The sequence below is a fragment of the Anguilla anguilla genome, chromosome 8 (assembly GCF_013347855.1).
Source record: "Anguilla anguilla isolate fAngAng1 chromosome 8, fAngAng1.pri, whole genome shotgun sequence".
Classification (NCBI taxonomy): domain Eukaryota; kingdom Metazoa; phylum Chordata; class Actinopteri; order Anguilliformes; family Anguillidae; genus Anguilla; species Anguilla anguilla.
Window position 1 is genome coordinate 54232736 of NC_049208.1, and position 26601 is coordinate 54259336.

General features: G+C 43.4%; 4 protein-coding genes across 6 annotated transcripts in view; 3 read left to right on the forward strand and 1 right to left on the reverse strand.

The window, feature by feature from the left end:
• Nucleotides 1-26601, forward strand: part of LOC118233357 (GTPase IMAP family member 8-like) — a 105393-nt gene that overhangs the window by 63005 nt on the left and 15787 nt on the right. The window contains exons 1-4 of one of the 3 annotated variants that reach the window (XM_035428999.1): nt 3771-4174; nt 4325-4993; nt 5482-6171; nt 7007-9350. In XM_035428999.1, coding sequence (XP_035284890.1) covers nt 4174; nt 4325-4993; nt 5482-6171; nt 7007-8880 — 3234 coding nt within the window. In that variant the 5' untranslated portion in view covers nt 3771-4173 and the 3' untranslated portion in view covers nt 8881-9350. Of the gene's footprint in view, nt 1-3766; nt 4175-4324; nt 4994-5481; nt 6172-7006; nt 9351-26601 lie in introns of those variants that run through there. The other 2 variants (XM_035429000.1, XM_035428997.1) reach the window with 2 other exon arrangements.
• LOC118233356 (GTPase IMAP family member 8-like) overlaps nt 1-26601 on the forward strand; it is a 121007-nt gene that overhangs the window by 45683 nt on the left and 48723 nt on the right. The window lies entirely within an intron of this gene.
• LOC118233360 (stress response protein NST1-like) overlaps nt 1-26601 on the forward strand; it is a 105334-nt gene that overhangs the window by 45272 nt on the left and 33461 nt on the right. The window lies entirely within an intron of this gene.
• LOC118233361 (sodium-dependent neutral amino acid transporter B(0)AT1-like) lies at nt 16947-24361 on the reverse strand. Its single transcript, XM_035429005.1, has 12 exons — nt 24088-24361; nt 22909-23049; nt 22399-22536; nt 21992-22173; nt 21766-21876; nt 21211-21323; nt 20670-20798; nt 20079-20235; nt 19116-19320; nt 18475-18634; nt 18059-18221; nt 16947-17823 (listed from the first exon to the last, which is right to left on the reverse strand). The coding sequence occupies exons 1-12, from the start codon at nt 24284-24286 to the stop codon at nt 17626-17628; spliced, it is 1896 nt and encodes a 631-aa protein (XP_035284896.1). The 5' UTR covers nt 24287-24361; the 3' UTR covers nt 16947-17625.

Here is a 26601-nt window from a genome sequence, read left to right on the forward strand (position 1 = left end):
ATTAAAACGAATTTTAAACGGATAAATTGAATTTATGATTTAATCCCCCTAACACGGTATGAAGATGCTGTGTTAAGCTATTTGCCATTTGATTAGTCCTATCGCTGGCACGCTTGATAATAAAGGAAAATTACTAATGATTCGTTTAAAGGAAAGTTTTGGGCCCCACCAATTTTCAGCTCACCTGTTGCCGCTGTGAACGTTATGTAGGTATGAGGGAAATATTCAATCCAGCTTAGCTGCTGACCAGCAACCTGCTGATTTTGCTCAAGCAGTCTAAGTTGCCGTTCATAATAGCCGGCGTTCGTGGGGGCTGTTTATTCACTGAGTGATAGCCAGGAATGGTCAGCTCTCAGCCCGCTGCCTGCTGTGCGCTGACTCGGTGGGGGCGACTACAGAATATAGCGATCACTTTTCAATAATGTGTAGTAAAGGAAACGACTAGTTAGTGAAATCAAAGTCCTATGCTGCAAACAGAATGGACATTTTTATCTAGTCTAGTGGCCATCCACAATGATAAGAATCGATTTGAAGAAACATAATGGCTGACGCACAGAACTTATTTATTAAACGTTTTGCCGCGCAGTGGCTCAAAGTTCGTTTGTGTAACTGGTGCCCCCCACCCCTCCCCCCCTTTTCTTGGCATGTTCAGGTAAGTCATGTTCTTATCTGATGGAAAGAGGTGGGTCATTGAAGGTGAACTTTGAACGGAACAAAGAAGAAGTAGAAGAGAAGAAGGGGGAGAAGCAGAAAACTTTTTCCGAGAGATTTTTTAAAATCTACTCTTTTATTTTGCCTTTTTCAGTAGGCCAGTTTAATTACCAAAACATATTTACGCAAAATTTATTCACTCTATATGTTTTTTAATACTCAGTTTAGTAGTATTTTATTTTTGCCTTTTTTTAGACGTTCTCTATATAAGCAGATATAAACAATCAAAGTGTAATCAGTACAATGATCTGTAAGTACATTCTCTTTTATACTACCTACGTGAGTGTAATCATGTAATTCTATGAAGTATAACTACTGCATTTACTATCTACTGTTTGTTTTTCTGTACATATATATAAGTATATATATACTTTCTGATCGTGAACAATAATTAAAGTAATCGTAACAGTAGATTAAACAAATGTGAGCCAAGTGCAACAGTCAAAAATGTACATCAGTAGTATATTTGTAAATACGTAATTATTACCTGCGGTAAGATTTGAAGCTGGAGGCTTGTTTTTGAAAAATGCAACATTCTCTTTTCATTCCCACAGGACCATTTTGAATTTTATGTTTTGAGAACATATTTTTCTGTACCAGCCATGGCAGGGTGGATTGGTTCCCGTGAGTAGTGACACAACTGTGTCTAAGTCATCTCTCTCCTGCGGGTTTAATGCAAACATTGAACATTAGTATACATTCACAATCAAAGAAAATGATACAAAATCAAGGGATTATTTCCTTTACAAATACTTTGTATAGACTACTGCTTTAGCAAGTGCATGAAGGGACTTTATTTTAAATTTAGTCTGAACTTTATTATATTACAGTTTTTTTTCCTTAGTATTAGTATTATCTTATTTGCTTCTTAGGAGTTCATTGATTATGTGATGATATGGTAGATTATGGAAAGGAAGGAAGGAAAGGAGGACATTTTATATTTGTTTTTTAGTTCTCTTGAGAGAGGAGACAGTTGAGGCTAAATGCTGACGGCTACCTATAACCGTGTGAACACCAATGAAATCTTTTTAAAGCTAAATTTTAGTAAGGGTGGCGTGGGATGCCCAGGGGTGAGGGAACAGGGGAGGAGGTGTAGAAGTCCTAATTTGAAATGACTTTGTTTAAATGCTATCCATTAATCCATTATTGGAACTTGAGGTTGCTAGGAACTGTGGGAGCCTTGACATAGCTGGGATTACAGAGACATGTCTTGGGGAGGAGGATGGGGATGAATGTAATATAGAGGGGTACAAACTCATTAGGAAGGATAGATCCAGTAAGACAGGTGGGGGGTATGGCTCTCTATATAAATAAATAAAAATTATTGATTTAATGTGCAGGAAATTCCATAGATTTACCAGTTCAAGCCTAGTGAGGATATTTGATTTAAGCTTATAGGGGAACATTACATTACATTACATTTATTTAGCAGACGCTTTTATTCAAAGTGACATCCGAAAGTGCATATCATGGTCATTGGAACAACTATAAAACAAGGTTTGATAAGGTACAATAAGGACCATGAAAAGGACCTTACACTAGGCGTGTATTACTGACCACAAGCTTCAGATGGCAGTGTGAATTCAGTGCTCTTGGGAACCATAAAACAAGCTTATCAGGGAGTGAGACTATTATTATGGGTGACTTCAAGTACCCTGCTATTAATTGGGAATTGATGACAGGACAAAGAAAAAGTGCGGCAGAATTTTTAGATGTTATAAATGACCTTTTTGGAACAGTATGTCAGTCAGCCCACAACAGGGAAATAAATTCTGGATCTGGTGCTATGTGGTGCTCCTGACATAATTTGTAGCATAGAGGTGATTGAGCCACTTTGGACTAGTGATCATTCTAGAGTTAGTTTTGATATATTTTGGCAAATTAACAAGGCCTCATCTATGGCCAGAATTTAACATTTTAGACATGCCAATTTTAACATGATGCAAGCAAATTTAAGTAATATTGACTGGGTGCAACTTCTTGATTGCAAGACTGTGAATGAAAAGTGTGTCAGGTTCAAAAGTGTTACTCTTGAGGGAAAAGTAAGTTGAAGAAGTGTTCTCCCGAGTGGACGAACAAAGCCATATGGGAGAGTTTGAGAAAAAAAAACTGTCTGAAAGATATCTAAAAACTACAGCAATGAGAGTAATAAGGCTAAATATTGTAATATGTGTGCTAAGGTTAGAAGGAGGATGTCAGGTGTGTCAGCAGTGAAGAAGGATCATTGCTTTATAAGAATAAAGATATTTCTGATGCTTTAAATAGTTACTTTGTTGAGAGCTTTACTGGAGAAGAGGTTACTATTAGAAATAAGGCAGTAGGCCCACATGGCGTATTCCCAAGGGTACTCAAAGAGTTAGGTGAGATCATCTTTAAACCACTTGCAGGTATTTTAGACAGTTTTTAGAAAGTGGAGAAATACCAGGGGACTGGAAGCTAGGTAATATAATACCAATATATATAGAAAAGGGGACTGTAGTGATCCAGGAAACTATTGCATCCCATGTAAAATACTGGAATCTATCATTAGAGACAAGTGACAAGTGTTTCTTGAAAATAGAAACATCCTAAGGAATAACCAGCATTGTTTTCGCAAGGGAATGTCATGCATGACAAACCTGCTTTTCTTTGAAGAAGCTACAAAGGGTTTTGACTGTAACAAGACTTATGATATTATATACTTAAATTTCCAAAAAGCATTCGATAAGATACCACATGAGAGTCGTATTAGCAAAATGAAAGAATTAGAGGACATATTTCAGAGTGTATTCAGAACTGGCAACAGGGTAGAACACAAAGAGTTGTAGGAGGGATATTATCTGAGCAGGGAACTGTGGGAAGTGAAGTCCCACAAGGATCAGTGCTGGGACCACTACTCTTCCTCATTTATATCAATGACCTTGACAGGGACATATAAAGTACAAAATTTAAAGATGATATAAAACTGGGAGACCCAGCTAATAGTTTGGAATCTACTAAAGTAATCCAAGAATATTTAAACAAAATTCGGAAGTGGGCAGAAACCTGGCAAATTAAATTCACTATAGCCAATTGTAAAGTTCTGCATGTGGGAAATAAAAACATTGGGCAAGATTACTTTCTTGGAGTATTGTGTGCAGTTCTGGGGAGCATACTACCAGAAATATATAAAGAATCTGATCGGGAAAATGTTCAAAGATACTAATACTAATAATAATACTTGTTTTTCTTATGTGACCAAAGACCAGTGTAGCATACAGTATATATTAGAGAAGTTTAAACACAATGTTATTCTGATAAGCAAATTATAGCATCCTGATGCTATTTATTTTGATGGAGAGATTACACAATACCGTATGTGGGTTCCACATTTTCTATTGTGCCTCATTGTGCATTAAGTAATGACTCACTGTGCTATTTCCAGGAGATGTGAACACAGAGTACCTGCAGGGAAGAAGGAGTCCTGACTTTGATCGTCCCAACAGTACGTTAATACCCCTGAAAAAAAAAACTAACTATTTATTTCTATGAACTGGCGAAACATATACAAAGGTCTAAAAAGACTTTTTTATTTTATTTTAAAGTGCAATTCCTTGACCTTGTCTTTTAGTAAACATTTTGTCCCACTTTGCAGTGTCTGAGCTGAGGGTTGTGCTGCTGGGGAAGTCTGGAGAACTGAAGAGTAAAGTGGGGAACATCATCCTGGGGGCAGAGGTCCTTTCAGTGAAAGATCAGTGTGAGAGAGCACGAGGTCTGGTGAATAGGAGGCCTGTGACTCTGATCAACACTCCAGACTTACTGGACCCCAGGCTCCCTGACAGGACCTTTTTCTATCAGATAGAGAGATGTGTTACCCTGTCTGCCCCAGGTCCTCATGCATTCCTGCTGGTGCTGGAGAATGGCAATATTACATCTGAGGGGAAAAAAAGATTTGAGCAAATCCTGCACTCTTTCAGTCCTGAGGCCTTCATGTACTCGATGGTACTGACCACACAGGGGAGTAAAATAACTCTCTTTGACCTGTCTTATACCCACATTCTGCAAATGTGTAGTGGAAGGTGTTACAAGTTTCACAACATAGATGAGATTAATTACACCCAGGTTACTGAACTAATGGAGAAGATAGAGCAGATGGTAGGGGAGAATGGAGGAGGTTTCCTCAGCTGTGAGATGTTCAAGGAGCCAGAATCAGCCAGGCTTGGAGCGAGTCAGGTGCCTCTGAGGAAGGCTGAACAGAAGGTGGAGAGGAAGGAGAAACCAAGGGCTCTATCTGAAGAACTGCAGGAAATTAAAGGAAAAAAAGGTAAGACAAGAATAAAACTGTCAAAGAAAAGATATACTGAAATGAGTTTGTGTTACTAATGGTGAGAAATGATTCGATAGCTCAGTTACCCCTTAATGCTTCCAAACATTGAATAAATAAAGATAAACACTGGATAAATACAAATGTAGAAACCTGAGAGAAATCAGGCTTTTGTTTTGCTACAGAATATACAGTTATAGCACTCTGAACCGATGCATAAAACATTGAAAACGTATCACAAACTGACAATGTGCAAAGTGCATTTCATATTTCAGATGTTAACATTTGGCATGTAGCATTAAGGCAAGCAAACGAATGGATGGAAACTCAGCTGTGGAATTACACCTGAGTACTGATGAATGAAACCTGAGGGTGTGCTGCAATGCATGCTGGGTAATGACACAACAGGGCGAAAATGACAATAATGCAGTGAGATAAGTCACAAGCCAACAGTCACAAGATAACGGACTCTTCTTCTTTACTTCCAGTGGCTGGGGGAGACAGGCTGAACCTGGTGTTGTTTGGGAGGAGAGAAGCTGGGAAGATGTTCGCAGGAAACACCATCCTGGGACAGAGGGAGTCCAGTGTGGGTCCCGGCTCCTCTTCAGTGTATGAGAGGAGAGATGGAGAAGTGTTCGGTCGCCCGGTTACCGTGGTGGAAATGCCAGCTCTGTGTGATGTACAGCTCACTGCATCCGCTGTGTCTCGTCTCTTTACCTCTCTCTGTGGCCATGGAGTCCATGCCTTTCTCCTGGTCACTCCGGCTGCTCCCTTCACTGATGAAGACAAGGCAGAAATAACCAGGATTCAGGAGACATTTGGCTCAAGAGTCACTGATTACATGATGGTCATTTTTACCCACGAGAATCCAGCTGCTCAACCTGTTCATGACTTTCTGCAGCAAAGTAAGGACATTCAGGAGCTTCTGAGGATCTGTGGAAACAGGTACTCTGTTTTCTACAACCAGCACATTCTCAACAACCCAACAGTTCCAAAGCTTCTGGAGGTCATAGATATGATGAAGAGAGAAACAGGAAGTTGCTTTTCCCTGAATATGTACTGGGAGGCACAGCTCGAGAGGAAGGTTCGAGAGCTGGAGGCCAGGCACAAGATGGAGCTGGAGGAGAAGGACAGGAAGATCAGAGAATTAGAAGAACGTATTAAGGGCACATCACAGGGTAAGTGGTGAGATTCATCATTTCTTCATAAGGGTATATTAGTGGACGAGTGTGGAGAGGTTCATCATTTGTTTATTCTTATGAAATGCTTCACTTCAAAAAGCATTCTAATCCAGTGGTTCGTTGTGTGTCAACAAGTCCTATGTTCTGGCATCAAATGAAGGAACACACAATGATGAGAACAAGCCATTAAGTCCACTTAATCCTTCAGACGTTTCATTAATCTACAGAATTCTACCTTCATATTCTAACCATGCCAGAGAATTCTAAGCATGCCGGTGAATTCTATCCAACAAAGCAATTTAGAATCACCTGTCTTAGTCAGTGGTTTCCACCTCGCATGTTCCATGTTCGTGAAAACATGATGAACAGTCATGATGGACTGATGTATGCCATTTATTTATATGTGCCCTTCTTTTAGCAATTCTATCCCAGCACCTATATATTGTGACACTGTCTACATAACCCCCACGGGATTGTGGTGAAAGATCAATGTTAATTGAATCTGGTTTTTTTTATTACAAATGGCATATATACCACGGGTGTCAGAATTCAGTTCTCGACAGCTAAAGGCACTCCTGGTTGGTTGATGGTGGAATCGGTTGATTGCTGGTATTCAATGTGTTTCAGCACCAGAGATTTATTTAATCACTGACTAGCTGATGAGTCCACACACCTTGTTTTCAAGGTCTTCACTGGCAGCTCATTTAAAGGAAACAATACCTGCTGACACTGCTGTGCTTTAGGACTTTGACACCCCTGAGAAGGCTTTTTATGATGGCCTTGATTCTCCAGATTTTCTCTCTGAGTTGTACTGTGTGTCCTTATTTGGCAGGCGCTGGGGGTAAAGACCAGAGCTCTGACTGTGTGAGGATAGTGCTCGTGGGGAAGACAGGAAATGGGAAAAGTGCCACAGGAAACACCATACTGCAGAGGGAGGAGTTCCAGTCGGATATCTGTATGAATTCAGTGACGACCTGCTGTAAGAAAGGAGAAGGGGAAGTAGCTGGCAGGCGCGTTGCTGTAGTTGACACGCCGGGTCTCTTTGACACATCATTTTCAAATGAAAATGTCCAGCAGGAAATAGCCAAATGCATCTCCTTTTTGACCCCAGGACCTCATGTGTTTCTCCTAGTGCTACAGATTGGAAGAATCACAGAGGACGAGAAGGACACATTGCAGCTCATTAAGAGCACCTTTGGTAAAATGGCTGAAATGTTCACCATAGTCATATTCACAAGAGGGGATGATCTTAGAAATGAATCCATTGAAAGCTACATTCAGAGAGGTGACCCTGTAATCCAAAATCTGATTGAAGACTGTGGAAACAGGTTTCATGTCTTCAATAATAATGACATGAGCAATCGCACCCAAGTGTCTGAGCTGCTGGATAAGATAGACGTGATGGTTCAGAGGAATGGAGGAGGCTGTTACACCAATGAGATGTTCCAGGAGGCAGAAAGTACCATAAGGAAAGAGTGCAAAAGAATAATGAGTGAGAAAGAGGAAGAGATGCAGAGAGAGAAAGAGATCCTGGAGGCAAAACATGAAGCGGAGATGAAAGAGATGAGGAGGAAGATGGAAGAGCAGAGACACAAAGCAGAAGAAGAAATAATGCTTCAGGAAAAAAAGCTGAATGACAAAGAAGAACATTTCAGGATGGAGCTAGAAGAGTGGAAGAAAAAAGAGAAGGAAAAAAAAGAGAGGAGAGAGAGGGAAGACACAGAGAGGACGGCAAGACAAGAATCGGAGTGGAAGAGCAAAATAGATGAGATTGAGGAAACGAAAAGGACGCTGGAAAAGGAGTTGAAATGTAGGGAAGAGGAAGAGAAGCAGAGGGAGGAAAGAGAGAGGAAACAGAGGGAAGAGCTGATGGAAAAACAAAAAAGAGAAAAGATAGAATTTGAGGCAAGGCAAGCAGAAGAAAAGAAAAAGAGAGAAGGAGAGGAGCAGGAGAGGAAAAACAATGAGGCGAGACAAAGACTTGAGTGGGAACAGAGAATTAAAGAGGCAGAAAATGAGAAAAAAGAGATACAGGATAACATTAAGAAAAGAGCTAAGGAATGGGAGCAGGAAAGGGAAAAGGAACAGAAAAGTAAAGAGAAGGATGAGCAGGACAGGAGACAGAAAGAAGAGCAAGAGAGAAGAGAGTATGCATTGAAAGAACGCAAAATGCGGGAAGAGTTTGAAAAAGCAATGGAACAAGAAAGACAAAAGGGAGAGAATGAAAGGACATCTAAAGAGCAATTAGAAAGGGAGCTTGAAGAAAAGCAAAGGCAGCTGAAAAAACAACAAGAGCAGTTAGATAAGGAAAGAAAAGAAGAGGCAGACAGAAGATCTAAGGAGGACGCAGAGAGAAAAGAGGAGGAGAGGAAAAGGCTGGAATTGTTGCAGAAGGAACTTGAGAAGGGACGTGAAGAACTTCAGAAGAGTAAGATTGATGAAGAGGCTAGGAAAACAAAAGAAGCAAAAACATTGAAAGACATGAAGGAAGACTGTCGTAGAAGCATTCTTAAAAATAATCAGAAATATGAAGAAGCTGCTAGAAAAACAGCAGAGGAATTAAATAACTTTAAGGAGGAACAGGGAAGAAAGCTAACTCAATTACAAGAAGAGCTTCAGCGCCAAAGTGAACATTATGCAAATGAATTGCGGGAGATAGACGCAAAAATTCACAAATTGAAAAGCAAAAAATGTTTAATAATGTAGCGCTGAAACAGGCATGTGTTCATGTACTAGGCCATGGAATGTACAATTACTTCTGTGTCAATCAAGTTTTCCATGTGGAATGCTCCAATGGACAGAAGACTGCCTTGTGAAAACATGAATTTTGGGCCCTTTATTAGCAGATGCTTTCCCCACATTTTTGTTTGAATTTTTAATGGTCAATCATGCATGCTCACCCTGCAAGGGTCCTCATCAGAAGCTCAGATATAATCAGAGGCTCTCCTCAGAAGCAGGCGGTGTCAGCTGTATGCTCTATATACCACAGTTAGCAAGGTGGGCTGTATGTGTGGCTCTACAGATGAAATGGTGGACGCCAGACCTTGGGGCCCTGTCCGTGTTCCAGAACATTCCAGAACAGTTCCTTAACAGGATGAGCCACCCAGCAGCCCCAGGGGCCTCTATGTTCAGGAAGCACATAAAAGCTCTTTCAAAGAAAAGAAAAAAAAAAAAAAACCATGGATCAGGAACACATCAGATGTTCTCAAAGATATTTATTAATTTAGAGCAATCCCGCACTACTGCCAGTTGCATCATTACCAGCAGTCACTCCATTACCTGCAATGCTTCTTCTGAACAGTCCCAGGACACTGGGTGTAGCTGGGCTTATACAGCTAGAGTAGTGTTCAGGCACTATACAAGCAGACTGACATTATTACATTTACTACAACAGTGGGCCCAGAGTCAGATTGTGTGAGATCGGTGTCAGTTCCAGAAATGAGTGTGAGGAGGTGCCCCACAGATATAAACCCCAAGGTCCTGCTTCTACAGTGTAGCTTCCTGTTTGCCTCGTTTCTTCTTGTGTAAATTCTAAATATATGCACAAAACAAACAGAACACTTATAAACACTTGCTTGGTTCATTGATAATGAATGAATGAATGAATGAATGAATGAATGATTGGCATGATTTTAATATTTTATTATTTTATTATTATTTTTTACATCGATCATCCTGATTTTATAATCTTTTTTTATCTGCTTTTTTACTAAATCGACAAGATCAAAATAAGACTGTTACTGTTTTGTGTCGCTATCTGCTTTTTTGGCTTGCTAACGGAGATGCAGTTCCAGACATGTTTGGCCATCTTGTGCTCGCCCTACCATGCCAGCGTGTGCCTCCTCGTCCGGCTGAGAGGGCTGCCTCTGCCTGGAGTGGAGAATCACGGAGCTGGAGAGGAGAACATCTGTCCTCCACCAGATCAAAGAGGATGAGGAGCTCCTGGACTCCTCTGGAGACCATGGGACCATGGCTGGGGAAGAGCTGGACTCAGCCGTCCCATGTCCTGGAGTTGCTCCTTGGATCCAGCTGAGCGTTAGACCCAACTGGCCGGCTAGCTCCACTCCACCCCAATGCAGGGCAGTCCGCAGAAGTCTGCCTTCTATCAGACCAAAACAGGAAACAGACTGTTTACTGTGCTGACAGGGGGTCAGCAGGGTATGATAAAGAGACAGTGCTCAGGTACAACACATCCAGTTGGATCAGCATTATGTAAAACCTAGGTTCTCCATAATACAGTGCAATCCTGTTTTGTATTGTTGGAAGACCGATGTCATGGGGAAGGAGTTGGTGTCTCAGCAATAAAGGTTAACCCAGAGTGATATGCGTAAAGAGATTTTTTTTTTGTACAGCACAGTAGAAGAAATGGGGTGGACTGGCTGCCATCTTTTAAAATTCCGTAAACTGTAAGGTTTAATTTAGTACCTTTGAGTACCATGCTGTGCTGCGTAAATGCCAGCCCTCAGTGCTGGCTGTCAGTGCACAGGCCGTCCAAACAAGCTTCCACAATGATTTCTGAGAGCTCTTAGCCATAATCCATACAAAACCTGTTAGAATTATCATCAGTGGAGGTTCTAATTTGCACACAGATACAGACACTGACCCCAAGGCTATTCTATTATTCACTATTAACTGTAGGACCTACTGAATTCTATGGCTTTTATTCAGCATGTTTCAGGACCGATCCACAGCCGTGGTCACACCTTAGTTCTGGTAATTTCTAGAGGACTTTTCATATGTGATTTTCATATTAATCTACAGGGTCCAAGTTAAACTATGCGGTTGTTCCCTGCACTTGGAACTGTACTTCCCTCTAGGGTTTTCAACACACCTGTTCCTGGTTATGGTTATACACTTTGTCGTACGTCGCTCTGGATAAGAGCGTCTGCCAAATGCCTATAATGTAATGTAATGTAATGTAATGTAATGTAATCTGTAATATCATATTGTCAATACTGCCATATCTGATCACTAGTGCATAATTTTTAATACCATGATCAATTGCAAACAACTAAAAACAGAAACGTGATATTACCCCTTTGGTTGCTCGGCACTATACTTCTTATTTCTGTACCCATCCAAATCTGACTGCACTGATTTACGTAATCATTTCAACGCTCTGTAGCTCCCGTTAAGGTAAAAAATATTCTCAAAACAGGAGGTGGAATGGAGGGATGAAAGGTGGAATGGAGGAATGAAAAGTGGAATGGAGGAATGAAAGGTGGAATGGAGGAATGAAAGGTGGAATGGAGGAACGAAAGCATCCCACAGCTTAAGTGATGTTGTCGTGGGGAGGAGCGGAGACGGAGGAAAATCAAATCACAGGTATTTTATAACATTTGGCACAGTTTTTCAAAAAATTCTAAATGATATTTATAATAACCCCAGAAAACCGCTTTCCACTATCGACCACCTTCTCAATCCTCCCCATGTCCACACAAGGGATTTGTCTCAATATCAAAATGCACAGAATTTACTTCTTTTTTCTGAGTTGAAAATATTAATTCTGGTGTAAAACAATCGGGGGTTAATCAATAATTAACCCCCCTATTCCTCCATGCAGAGTCTTCTGAGATTGATTTGAAATTATGCATCATGACATGCTGCACAAAGTTGTTACTGAATTCAAGTCCCCAGCCAGTCTTGTAGACCCCACCGCCACCTTGCTTTTTAACAGCACTGCTCTTTGCTGGTTTAAGGCCTAACAGCACAACTCTGAGAGTTCTAATGTCATGCAGTGTCCCTCAGGGATCAGTTCTCAGACCAGTCCTTTTTAACCTTGATATGCAACCTCTGGGAGGTGTTATGACTACAAACACGATCCGGACTAAGAAGTAGCAGGGCATAAGCGTCACTGTTGACACCAACTCGCACGTGGAGATCCCGCGGCCTGAAAAGTGTGCGCTTGTTTGCAAGCCCTGGTTTTCCTTTCTCCCGGGTAATTAGTGCTACTGATTGGCCAGGATGTCTTCACACCTGACTCCCAGGCAAAGGGAGGGTGGACAACCAGCAGTTCTCAGCCCTCGAGAACCGTGAGTCGCTGATCCCTGCATTAAAGAATACATTGCAGAAGGTCATCCTGAGGTCGAGAACCTGACTGAAAACTGTGGAGGCAGGTACCCTGTCGGCGATAACAATAAACAAAAAATGTCAAGCCATTGACCTGTTTAAAAAAGGCTGAGAAGATGAACTGGGAGAATGGAGGAAGCTGCTGCACTCGTGAGATGTTCCTGGAAGCAGAAGTGGCAATGATAGAAATACAGACGGAGAAAGAAAAAGAGGAAGAAGTGAAGAGAGAACTGGAGACGTTACAGCCCAAGTGTAAATCAGGAGTTGACGCTTGACAAAAAAGTGGGGCAAGGGGGATCTGGAATAACTACAGAGGGGGGAGGACAAATTCATACAACGTAAAAAGCAGGAGAAGAGGCTGAAAGAGAGCAACAACACGGAAGAAATAATAAGCCCGATAAAGAGCAGGGGGAATTACAGGGACACCTGACACTTCTGGTGAGGAAAGGAGGAGAGGAAAGGAGAGGAGAAAATGAGGTGAGGGAAGGAGGAGAGGAAGGGAGGAGAGGAAGGGAGAGGAGGAAAGGAGGTGAGTGAAGGAGGAGAGGAAAGGAGGAGAGGAAGGGAGAGGAGGAAAGGAGGTGAGGGAAGGAGGAGAGGAAAGAAGGTGAGGAAGGGAGAGGAGGAAAGGAGGTGAGGAAGGGAGAAGAGGAAATGAGGTGAGGGAAGGGAGGAGAGGAAGGGAGAGGAGGAAATGAGGTGAGGGAAGGAGGAGAGGAAGGGAGAGGAGGAAAGGAAAGGAGATGAGGAAAGGAGGAGAGGAAGGGAGAGGAGGAAATGAGGTGAGGGAAGGAGGAGAGGAAAGGAGGTGAGGAAGGGAGGAGAGGAAGGGAGAGGAGGAAATGAGGTGAGGGAAGGAGGAGAGGAAGGGAGAGGAGGAAATGAGGTGAGGGAAGGAGGAGAGGAAGGGAGAGGAGGAAATGAGGTGAGGGAAGGAGGAGAGGAAAGGAGAGGAGGAAATGAGGTGAGGGAAGGAGGAGAGGAAGGGAGGAGAGGAAGGGAGAGGAGGAAATGAGATGAGGGAAGGAGGAGAGGAAAGGAGGAGAGGAGGAAATGAGGTGAGGGAAGGAGGAGAGGAAAGGAGGTGAGGAAGGGAGGAGAGGGAAGGAGGTGAAGAAAGGAGAGGAGGAAATGAGGTGAGGGAAGGAGGAGAGGAAAGGAGGTGAGGAAGGGGGAGCAGGAAAGGAGGTGAGGAAGGGAGGAAAGGAAGGGAGAGGTGGAAAGGAGGTGAGGAATGGAAGAGAGGAAAGGAGGTGAAGAAAGGAGAGGAGGGGCCAGTGAACCATAGAAGCAAGAGCAACATGACAGAGGAGGAAGAAAACTGTAAACAAGAGGGAAAAAAAGGAATGAGATGAAGAAGGGAGTGAGAAACTATGGAGGAGAAAGAGAGAAAGGGGTCAGAATTTTTAGTTTACACTTACTGGTTCTGAGACTATTAGGGTTAACCGGTAATGGTTTTTAAATAGAGAACTACAGAGCTATAAATATTGTAATCTGTGTACACAAATACACACGGTATGCACAGTACATCACACTACAGCACAGCACAATAACCTTCTGTAAGTGTAGAAATTCTGCGCAGATGAGATTTTAAGGCTATTATTTTGACAGCACACCTAATTTATGGTACCATACAAACTCTAAATTATAATTTGCTGTCCCATATTGCTCCACTATGTGATTATTAGCTCCAGTATGCAAAGCCCCCAGCAGCAATATCTCATTTAACAACAGGGGGGCCTTTACTGTGGTTATATATACATACATAAATACATACACACACACACACACACACACATATATATTAGGGGCATGCAGAGACCTCATTATCTGTATCTGTATCTGTTCAACCAACAAAATTATCTTTATCTGTATCTGTATTCGGATAGAAGACAGGAAATGGGCGTGGTTTATACCAGAAGTCACGTTAAATCAGGCAAATGCTGTATTTTCTAACCTAATATTGATTGACAGTGCAATTGTTGTACCTTCAAAGCATCACATTGATTTCATATTGTCATATAATTAATTATGAAATATATTTCCACATCCTCATACTGTACTTTTCATCTCTCTATTTTTTTTTAATTTTTAACTAAACTAATTTTTATGAACTGTCTGGACCCTGAGATCCGCTGGGAGGTGGGTGAAAAAAGGTACAAACCAATGAATATCTCAGCTCAAAATAGTTGTATCTTTAATGTATTGTGCACATAATTGTAATTAAGGAAAACAATGTTTTAAAAAGAATGTATACTATTGGTACTAGCTTTTACATAAAATATTTCAAGTTTACTGAGTGTAATTAATGCTGAGAATTTTTTTACCCACGAAAAGAATCGGTCATCCTCCTCTTTTGTCCTCCCTTTCTTCCTCCTTTATCCATCTTTCTTAAACTGTCGAATTGAAACAAAATAAAACCAGCGGCGACTGGTGAGCTGAAAATTGGTGATGCGCAAAATTTTCCTTTAAACTAATCATTGATCTCGAACTGTTTTAATTAATTTTCAGTGATTAACAATGCAAACGATCTGAAGCAATTGGAAAGGGACACACAGCTTCTTCGCATTGTGTTAGGGAGTTTAAATGATAAATGCGATTTAGAAAAATCCGTTTTAATCACTAAGCAGTGGCGGAATCTTCCCCTGATTTTCCTTGAGTATCAATGCAATTAATGCTCAAAATAGGCTACTCAATACTATCATATATAGCCAGCTCTCCCCATATAGGCAGTTTTAGCGAGTAGCCTAGGCCTTATAGCCTACATTTATTTTGATTTGCAGTACGAAATTGTGCACATTTTTAATCAACATTATTTGTGGATACATGCACTTCTTTCTCCGCACTCGAATTCATGGCAAATATCTGCAATGCGTAGATTGTAAACAAAATTGAAGTGTAGGTTTTGTTTTTGCTTGTTATTCTGAAAGCTAACACGGTAGATAACAGACTGGTGTATCTTGTTTATTACTTGGTGATTAAAACGGATTTTAAACGGATAAATTGAATTTATGATTTAATCTCCCTAACATGGTATGAAGACGCTGTGTGTTAGGTTACTTGCCATTTGATTAGTCCTATCGTTGGCACGCTTGATAATAAAGGAAAATTACTAATGATTAGTTTAAAGGAAAGTTTTGGGCCCCACGAATTTTCAGCTCACCTGTCGCCGCTGTGAACGTTATGTAGGTATGAGGGAAATATTCAATCCAGCTTAGCTGCTGACCAGCAACCTGTGTCAGGGTGGGTGCGGGAATGGACCCAAACGCAGAGAAAAAAACCGAAAGTCCAAAAATGGGGAAAACAAGACTTTAATAAATTAAAACACGGAACAAAGAGCTTCGCAGGGCGAAAATTACAAACAACAAAAACCTCAAAAATTCACAAGAAAACAAAAATGCAAAATCCAAAAACGAGGGAAAACAGGGCAAGTAGGGTGTAGTCACTGAGGAGAGGGTGGAGTCACAGGGATCTGTGTATCTCCACTGGAGTCTGTGTATCTCCACTGGAGTCTGTGTATCGCCACTGGAGTCTGTGTATCTCCACTGGAGTCTGTGTATCTCCACTGGAGTCTGTGTATCTCCACTGGAGTCTGTGTATCTCCACTGGCATCTGTGTATCTCCACTGGCATCTGTGTAACGCCACTGATTCTAGTTTCCTTTCTTCCTCTCACCTGCAGTGTCAGTGATGGTGTGCAGGTGACATTACAGTACAGACACCGATGCGGCTGTCCCTGAATGCTAACAGGTTCGTCCCATAGTTTGTAATGTTACACTCATAACCACGGCAGTATTCAGTGAACACAGCCGCGGTGCGCTGCCGCGATTAGATTACTGCCTGGGACCTTGAGACCCGATCTTACAGAGACAAGAGGCCCGGGGAGACTCAGCTTTGACCTTTGACCTTTGACCTCTGTTTTTACCACAATTCACCAAATCCATCTGATCAAATAGATGTGCCATGCGTGTGTTCTGCAACATGCTACACCAGGAATGGTACCATGCGTGTATCTGCAACATGCTACACCAGGAATGGTACCATGCGTGTATCTGCAACATGCTACACAAGGAATGGTACCATGCGTGTATCTGCAACATGCTACACCAGGAATGGTACCATGCGTGTGTTCTGCAACATGCTACACCAGGAATGGTACCATGTGTGTATCTGCAACATGCTACACCAGGAATGGTACCATGCGTGTATCTGCAACATGCTACACCAGGAATGGTAGCTTTCCACCACGAGGCCAGACACGTGTGCTCGACTCATATCTGGAAGCAATCTAGCACTGCTTAATGAGGCACTTAAAAATGCATGCTCATCATAAATTGGGTCTTTTATTTTGGCTTTATCTGAGGTGGATCCAGGTTTAAGGATTCACAGAAAGAAAGAAAAAAAACCCTTTTCTGCTTCAACTGATCTGGAACAACTTCCTTCTTGTTCCTTTCAGGAACAAGGTGGTTCGTTGAGAAGAAAATTATTAATAGTTACACTTTGGAGGAAACAAACTCTCATCTGGATTTTATAAGTCTGGACTTTATGGGTTTATAGCCTGTTATTTTCCAACCTTGCTGATAACTCCTAACGTTGCAGAAAGCCCACAGCCGGCACTGCCCTTTGAATTGTGCCCTTTAATGTTTACGCTTTCAGAGTGCAGCACTGAGAACATTTCCTTTCAAATGAAGACGAAGAAAATGGCTGCATATATCGTAAGCACTTTAATACAAAACAAATTCACCCATATTTTGTGTTTTTTTTTTCAATACAGTCCATCTAATTACAATTTATACATAATTACAGAAATACTGGCACACGATAAACGCGATAAATATCAATACATGACGAAACACTTCAGAGCAAAGCACATACAACTAAAAAAAAAATTTTAAGTCTAGGGGGAAAGTGATAACAATTATTATCATTTACTCAGTAAACAACTTTTTATAGACTGTGTTGTTGTCAAAAACGTTAATGTGACATTATCCCCGTAATAAATATTAATTATACTGCGTGAATCTTGTGGTTATTTGCCAGAAAATGAAGTTCTCTTGCTCTGTTGGAGGTTTGGCGCACCGACAGCAGCAGACCTGGTTCAAATACATATTTGTTTTGAATTCAAATGCTTTTCTGTGCTCTGTTGATCTTGCCTGGTTTAACCGAGCCTGCCAATATGACCAGAAGGCGGGGTTTGCTCTTTCATTGAGAGTATTCCATTGGTTCCAATACACCAGACATGATCAGTCGAGCGTAGAGAAGCATTCGAATCCAAAACCAATGCGTATTTCACCCACGTCTGGACAGCGGTGTTGTCATGGCAACATCTGCGAGGCCCATCCGCTCAGGGGCCTCTCGATGACCCCGGGGCCTCCCGGGGCCCTTCAGAGGCCCTTTGCCCACACCGCAGCGGAGATGGTGCTGACGGAGACCTCCTCCTCCTGTCGCCCGCCGCAGCGCGCCCTGATGAACTTGTACAGCGCCGCCAGCGGGATCAGGATGCTCGGCACCCCGGCCAGGAGGAAGATGATGGTGTAGACCCAGCTCGGGTAGGTCAGCGTCTCCAGAGTGGGGAAGTTCTCCTGCGGCCAGAACCGCGAAAGAAACAACGATCAAACCCATGATAAGCTTCTCCGCGGCAACCGTTTGACACACAGGGATCAGTTCAGCCCCAAGCTAACCCTCCACAACACGATGACACACAAGTGTAGAAAGACAGATGCACAGCCAAAACGAATTTTGAGATATCATGTGCGCTTTGTGACATCATCGCGTGTCGCCTCGGGACAAACGCGGCTGCTTAGCAACGGTACGTACGAAGTTGGGGTCCCACACGTTGTAGGTGAGCTCTGCGCTGACTTTGGTGACGAAGTAGAAGAGGAAGATGACCAGCATGATGAGGGGGCTGATCACCCTCCAGGTGGCCTGCCAGAAGATGTTGGGCTTGTGCCCGATCATGAACTCGATATCCCTGTTAAACCTGAAGAGAGCAGAGAGCGGAATCAGCACGAAGGGGGTCACCTTCCACAGCCCTTTACCCCTTAGTGTTTGGGCTGACGGACTGTGGTCTACAGGGTTCGGGTTTATCACAGGATATGTATATATTCACACAGGAAGTGGAATCAGCACCAAGGTGCCTGCTCTAGCAGGTCATATCATGCAGGTTTGATCATGTTAACAATGTTGGCTCAGTAACAATCACGCACTGGTTGCAGATAGCATTGGGGACTTACCTGTCTATCCCATACAGGTAAACCACGCCCACCATCTCGCAGAAGGCAATGATAAGCAGGGGGATGGAGCCAGCAAAGTTGTCAAACAGGGCCAGCCAGTAGTTACCTGATCCTTGTACAAAGATCAGCGCAAAGATGAAGGAGAATAGACATATGGAACCTGAAAAACAGACACAGATTCCATTACCGCCAATATACACAGGTTCCATTACCACTAATATGCACAGGTTCTATTAGCTCACCAATACACACAGGTTCCATTAGCTCATCAAAATACACAGGGTCCATCACCACACCGATGTATACAGGTTCCATTACCACCAATATGCACAGGTTCTATTACCACAACAATGTACACAGAACGTGGTAGAAATTAGCAAGTGTTTGAGGGACTCCTTTGTGCATCAAAGAGTGGACATGAGTGTGGTGGGGATGAGTGTGTGTTGGAGATGAGTGTATGGTGGGGGTGAGTGTGTATTTGGGATGAGTATGTGTTACAAATGATTCTGGTGGGGATAAGCATAGTGGGGATGAGTGTGTGTTAGGGATGAATGTGGTGGGGGTGAGTGTGACGGGGATGAGTGTATGGTGGGGATTGATGAAGCTTGTACAGACATGGCCCTTTTATTTTCTTCACTCACCAGTGATGGCTTCTTTGGGCCACTTTTTTGGAAGAAGTTTGAGGTCCTGCAGGGGCACTAACACCCCCTCCATATTCCCGAACATGGAGGACAGCCCCAGGCAAAACAGCATGATGAAGAACAGTATAGACCAGAGGGGAGACACGGGCATCTTAGTGATAGCCTCTGTGAACACGATGAAGGCCAGACCAGTCCCCTCTACACCCTGTGGGACAGAAGCACACGCTAAGCTAATGCACTTTACATGAGCACGAAGGCACGCTAAGCTAATGCACTTTACATGAGCACAAAGGTACGCTAAGCTAATGCACTTTACATGAGCACAAAGGTACGCTAAGCTAATGCACTTTACATGAGCACAAAGGTACGCTAAGCTAATGCACTTTACATGAGCACAAAGGTACGCTAAGCTAATGCACTTTACATGAGCACAAAGGTACGCTAAGCTAATGCAGTTTGCATGAGCACAAAGGTACGCTAAGCTAATGCACTTTACATGAGCAAGAAGGTACGCTAAGCTAATGCACTTTACATGAGCACAAAGGTACGCTAAGCTAATGCACTTTATATGAGCACAAAGGTACGCTAAGCTAATGCACTTTATATGAGCATGAAGGTATGCTAAGCTAATGCACTTTATATGAGCACGAAGGTACGCTAAACTAATGCACTTTAAATGAGCATGAAGGCACGCTAAGCTAATGCACTCTACATGAACACAAAGGCATGCTAAGCTGTGTTGAGTGGCTGTGTTGAGTTTAGAGTGTTAGTGTATATACAAGCTGTGTTGAGTGGCTGTGTTGAGTTTAGAGTGTTAGTGTATATACAAGCTGTGTTGAGTGACTGTATTAGTTCAGGTAGGAGCTGTGTTGAGTTTAGAGTGTTAGTGTATATACAAGCTGTGTTGAGTGACTGTATTAGTTCAGGTAGGAGCTGTGTTGAGTTCAAAGTGTTAGGACAGACCTCGCTGAGGAAGGTGTTCAGATCGCAGGTCTTCAGACTCAGCCCCTGAATGATCTCAGGAGACGTGCTGTTGAGGCTCTGAAGAACTTCTGCATAGTTACTCTCGGTGACGTTGCCTTCAGCAAGGTCAAAAGTGTTCATCAGAGCCAGGATGTTTCTAGAGAAAGGGAAAAACCAGTAAACATTGGGAGACCCCCACCCATAACTAAAGGCACACACACTTTTACCCAAGATAACTAAAGGTATACACATTTTCACCCACGATAACTAAAGGCACACACATTCTTACCCAGGTTAACTAGAGGCACACACACACACACTTTCACCCAGGATAACTAGAGGCGCACACACACACACACTTTCACCCAGGTTAACTAGAGGCACACACACACACACACTTTCACCCAGGTTAACTAGAGGCACACACACACTTTCACCCAGGATAACTAGAGGCGCACACACACACACACTTTCACCCAGGATAACTAGAGGCACACACACACACACACTTTCACCCAGGATAACTAGAGGCGCACACACACGCACACTTTCACCCAGGATAACTAGAGCTAGAGGCACACACACTCGTACCCGTCAACACAGGCGTCCAGCCGCTCTGTGGCGCGGAAGCCGATGATGGAGTAGATGACAGTGGCAGCGTAGATTGAGGTGAAGCCATTAATGACTGAAATAATCACAGCGTCCTGCTCACAGTTGTTACTGGGGGGATAATGGGGGGATACCGTTAACAGACCTTTTTTTGAATCATTGAAATAATTATTAATAATTCATTAGAACAAGAAAATACATGTGTCGCGGTGTCTTGCTACACTGGAATATTAACCGTCACAGTCACTAACTACACTGGAATACCCAACAGTCACAGTCACTAACTACGCTGGAATACTCAGTGGTCATGGTCCCATACTGCAGTGGAATACTCTGTAGTCATGGTTACTTACTGCAGTGGAATACTCTGTAGTCATGGTTACTTACTGCACTGTTATACTCTGTAGTCATGGTTACATACTGCACTGTTATACTCTGTAGTCATGGTTACTTACTGCAGTGGAATACTCTGTAGTCGTGGTTACATACTGCACTGTTATACTCTGTAGTCATGGTTACTTACTACACTGAGTTGTAGCTGGAGAAGGAGATGAGGCCTCCAAAAGCCAGGGAGAATGAGTAGAACACCTGAGCACCTGCGTCCAGCCAGGTGGACGGGTTTGCAAGCTCTGCCAGCTACAAGGAGCACACACATGCACACACACACGTGTTCCATTATATAATACATTTTGTTGCTCATACCTGAACCCTGGGTGGCAGTATTTACCTGTAAGTACTGCATTAAAACTGTTACAGTAGGAAGAGAGCAAGAGCTTATTATTTATCTTCAGAAGCATTTCATTGTGATTTGGTTTGGCTACAACTTTAAGATTGTTTTCACTTGTGAACATTTGCTAGTCTATCCGGATCGGGTAAATAAGATAAAAACCAGGCACATGTTTGTCAATGCAATTGTAGTATTCATGTTTATACTTCGCTTTCTTGTGTTACATGCGTTGGGGCAGGACATGGGAACTGTCTGCAAAAAATATTTTACAATGAATACAGTAGTGCCTGGTCTTATGGGTCATAATGAAGTCAGTCTTGATAAATATGTGATTAAGGTCAGTTTACTCACATCTGGGGTGAAGAGAAACTTAATTCCATCCACAGAACCTTTGAGCGTCAATCCTCTGACCAGGAAGATGGTGAGCACCAAGTATGGCAGGGTGGACGTGATGTACACTGCCTGGAGAGAGAGGAGTGGGTGGAGTCACAAAGAGAGGAGGGGGTGGAGTCACAGAGAGAGGAGAGGGTGGAGTCACTGAGGTGGGGCCACTAGAGGCCATCACTAGAGGGCGTACCTTGCCGGTGGTCTCTATTCCTCGGATACAGCAGACGTACAGCACGGTCCAGGCGCACGCCAGACACAGGACCATCCACCACTGCAGGCCGCCCGAATCCTCGATGGCCGTTGAGGTGTTGAGCGTCTCCCTGTACCAAAAGTAATCCACCGGGGAGCTGCGGCCGCATTCCGCCACCAGGCCTGCAGGGGGCGACACTTGCACTAAAACCCCAAACCTACTACACCTTGTATACCTGTAAAACGAGCTTATCTGCTGCCAGTTGGAAAAAAAATCCTGGCTGTTTGTACTGAAATAAGTGCATGACCTGCGCTTTCTGCCAAAATTTTAATGAAACCTCAGTCTGCAGAAGCACTGACTGTCTAATTGAACGGTTGATTGATTAATTGATCGAATGACTGACATACCAGTCCTGTTTGCATTGATGGGACACTGGCTCCATGGCAGAGGTTCCTGGAAGGAGTTGAAGAAGTACCACATGACCCAGGCCATGATGGTGTTGTAGTACAGGCCCACCAAGAAGGACACCAGCATGGACGCAATTCCTGCCAATTACACAGCCTCAGTTTCGATATTTCATAGTAAATATGTCAACAATGTGTGTACATTAACTATGATGTATCCATTTCCCTACTTTCAGCTCTCGTCCCCACTCTGTAAAGTTCTGTGCATTTTCTTGAGTTCAGCCTTGTTTTAACGTTAATTGCATTGCTGGGTTGTGACGGCAGGCCTAGAATATGAATATGCAATACACTTTCGATCCAGTAGGCTGCAATACACTCTCGATCCAGTAGGGTGCAATACGCACTTAGTCCAGTAGGATGCAATACAAAAGTGTATGTTCATTGCATATGTACACAATATGTGTATGATAAAATGTAACAATTGTGAAATACTTCTAAAAGTGGTGTACTGACCTACACCGACTAGATAGGGGTGTATGGAGGTCCACACCCCAACACTCCCCTTCCTCAGACGTTGGCCAATCGCAAACTCCAGGTACAAGAGTGGCATTCCCTCCAAGACCAGCAGGATCAGGAACGGGATCATGAAAGCACCTAGGATCACAGGGAAGGACCAGGGAATTACGGCTCAACCAAACTTGATTAGACACAGTGCTGATCGGTTCTGTACTAGTCTCTAGTCTCAGAGCTCTGTCTGCTCTCAGTCATTTCGGTCACAGTGGCCAATGGTAAAGGAAGAGACTAACTGTAGATCAATGTGCACAAACTGATCAGCAACATGATGATGAGTTTGGGGCGGCAGTGTAGTATAATGAGTAAGGAGTTATAGGTGTCAGGCTCGATTCCCAGGCAGGACACTGCTGTTGTACCCTGTGAGCAAGGTACTTAACCTGCATTGCTACAGTATATATCCAGCAGTATGAATGGATGCAATGTAAATGCTATGCAAACAGTTGTGTAGGTCGCTCTGGATAAGAGTGTCTGCTAAATACCTTTGGCGCCCTCTGTGGTCATTCTTCACACACTTTAAATGTATTTCATCAAGTTTCCTTGTCTGACCTTTAAGGTGCAGAGCTATTTATCGATGCGGACACCTTGGTGTACTTTTTTACAATACTGTAATGCATTTTGTGCAACAGAAACGTGAATTTTGGGGAGTTTCAAACACATCTCTAAAATGTTTTCCTCTGTAAACCATGTGCAAAGCAGCTGGAATGCTGTCTGAAGAGGTCAGAAACACAGTCATAAAACGGCTGCCGCACCGTCACCACCACCGCACCATCATACTGTAAAAGGTTTTAATGCTACACGCTTGCTGGAGAAGAGCTGAAATGTAAGCATCCTATCCTCAACACCAGAGCTAATCCACCAAAGAGGAAGACACCAGAATCTGCATTCTCCGTATCCACGGCAACGGGAGGACATGAGAAGTTACACAAGCCGAACACTCATGAATAAAATGTTACGTTGCTCACTTTTGGAAGTGAACTGCAGAGATCCTGGTGAATTTGCCCCCAGCCCGGGAATCACACAGGTACAGAACTCAGGAGAGAACTCACGTCTCGCAGGTACAGAACTCAGGAGAGCTCCTGCGGTTGTTACCCCTGGCGCAGGTGAGAGAGGCCGACCTACCTCCGCCGTGGCTCTGGCACAGGTAAGGGAAGCGCCAGACGTTTCCCAGGCCCACGCAGAAGCCCACGCAGGTGAGCATGTACTGGGCCTTGTTGTCCCATTTGGGCCGGTCCCCGGCCTCCTCCAGCTCCATCTTCTCCAGCTGCTGGTGGGACGGGATCCGGCCGTCCAGGCCCGGGTTCGGCAGCTTCAGCTTCATCTGCGCGGCTTGTCCTCTCACAGGTGAGTGGCCGAGTGTGTGTGAGTGTGTGTGTGTGTGTGTGTGACACTGTCACTGTCAGGGGGAGGCTACTGCATTTATACTGACCTTTAGCACCCTGGACCCCCCCTCCACACACCCTCCCTCTCTCTCACACACACACACACATTATCGCTTATTTGATCTTAACGAGTACTACCTGTGATCAGTGGAATGTGGGCGGGTCATAAAGATTGATAGCTTATCAGTGAGCCACAGAAATGGCACTGAATATAAAGTTAATAACCATGACAGTGACCAAGCACATCTGGGGGTATACCTACTGAAACTTCAGTTCTTACAAAAAAAAATATTTCAAGCTACATAGATGGTAGATGTGCAGCTGACTTGCATGGGACAGCACTGTGGTTGGGCTGGTGTGTGCTGGCAGTCTGGGCTGGGGTGCAGTTTCACACAGCCAAGCATCAGGCCCAGGACTCTAGGGACAGTGGAGCTGGAACACAGCCATCCATCTTGGCTCACTACCTGGAACACTGTCATCCATCTTGGCTCCCCAACCAGAGCACTGTCATCCATGGCTGTGATAGCAGGCTGTGGGGCCCCTCCACACACTGGAACAGCAGAATGAGCAGCCCAGGACTAGAACAGCAGAATGAGCAGCCTGACGCTAGAACAGAAGAATGAGCAGCCTACCACTGGAACAGCGGAATGAGCAGCCTGCCACTGGAACAGCAGAATGAGCAGCCTGATACTGGAACAGCAGAATGGGCAGCCTGACACTAGAACAGCAGAATGAGCAGCCTGACACTGGAACAGCAGAATGAGCAGCCTGCCATTGGAACAGCAGAATGAGCAGCCTGACACTGGAACAGCAGAATGAGCAGCCTGACACTGGAACACATGTGAAAATACATTCCTGTTTTGGAGATTATTCACTCTTTCTTTGTAAACATCCAGCCTCTGACACATATCCACCAAACAGCACACTGCTGTTGGTAATTAAAGTGAATGTTTTTTCATCTCTGAACAGAGGCACTAAATGCTAGCCGCTATCCTTGATCTGTCCATCACACTTAACCATCGCTGAGGCCTTCTGCAATCTTAGCTAGTGTTAAATATGCACACCCAGGCTCTGCTGTTTGGGAGGAAAAGAGCAGAGTGTGATTTACACTGAGGGAAAATGCTTGCCATGCTCAACTGCGTCGGCTGTAAAACCAGCTTATCTCGATAAACTGAAAGAGATTATGGGATGTTCTTGTCATATCTCTGGACACTGTGCTGTAATAAAAAAATATATACAGCACAATGCATCAATGACCAGCACTTTCATCAGATTTTATTCGGCACTAGACAGCATTTCATTACGCAGCAGATACAGCGATACCAACATTCTCTTAGTTCCAGAACAGCCCCGTAAAGCAGTCGGTGTGGCCACTTTATTAGGTACGCCTGCTCGTTATTGCAAATAGCCTGCCCCTCTGAACAGCCAATCATGTGGCAGCAAACCAGCATATAAAGCATGAAGACACAGTGGAGAGGTTTAGCTGTTTGTTCGATCAAACGTTAAGATGGGGACGATGCGTGACCTAAGCGGCTTCGACCGAGGCATGATTGTTGGCGCCAGACATGGCGGTTCCTGCATCTCAGAAATCTCTGCCCTCCTGAGAGTCTGGAGTTCACAGAGAACGGTGCGATAAACAAAAAAACATCAGTTTTGTGACCAAATACGCCTCGTAACTGAGAGAGGAGAATGGACAGACTCATCTTTACAAGCTGTTCACTGATTATCTTTCCATCAAAAAAATATTCAGGGGTTGATTCATGAATTTTTATTATGGTGACAAGCGAACACTTTCATTAACAAGGGAAAACTGACTATGACAACCTCCAAATTCATACTCTTAAATTTGATAGAGACCCCCCCCACTAAAATTGGTGGGCATATGGGCAGATGAGAATCTCATTTTTAAAACCCGTATTGTGCAGCCTTCTTAAAAATTCGAGGAAGAAACCTGGGTACTTATTCAGAGACAAAGCCTGGTTTCCCACATTCACCTGGAAGAGGTTAGTGGAGTCTGTTTATTTCTGCCCTTGTTCTTAGGCATGCAGCTGCTTCTACCCTGGAGACTTTAGATGCTGCCTAGCATACAGCTCTTAGCTTTATAACTGCCCACAACTACGGCTCACATCATCGCTGCATTTTATATTAAAAAAACGTAGTTTGGCCCTCTCTTTCCACAAGGAGAAATCAGCACGGTTTTTTTTGTTTGTTTATGAAGCTCCCCTTATCTGTCATCTCTCTTGGTCTGGAATGC

Bases quoted from the DNA above. Each gene is read 5' to 3' on its own strand.
- LOC118233361 (XM_035429005.1), bottom strand. From the start codon at position 24,286: ATGAAGCTGAAGCTGCCGAACCCGGGCCTGGACGGCCGGATCCCGTCC. The intron at 22,174-22,398 runs GTATGTCAGTCA...CGCCCCCTGCAG, and splicing joins CATCAATGCAAACAGGACTG to GCCTGGTGGCGGAATGCGGC. The intron at 21,324-21,765 runs GTGAGTAAACTG...TGCTCCTTGTAG, and splicing joins AGTTTCTCTTCACCCCAGAT to CTGGCAGAGCTTGCAAACCC.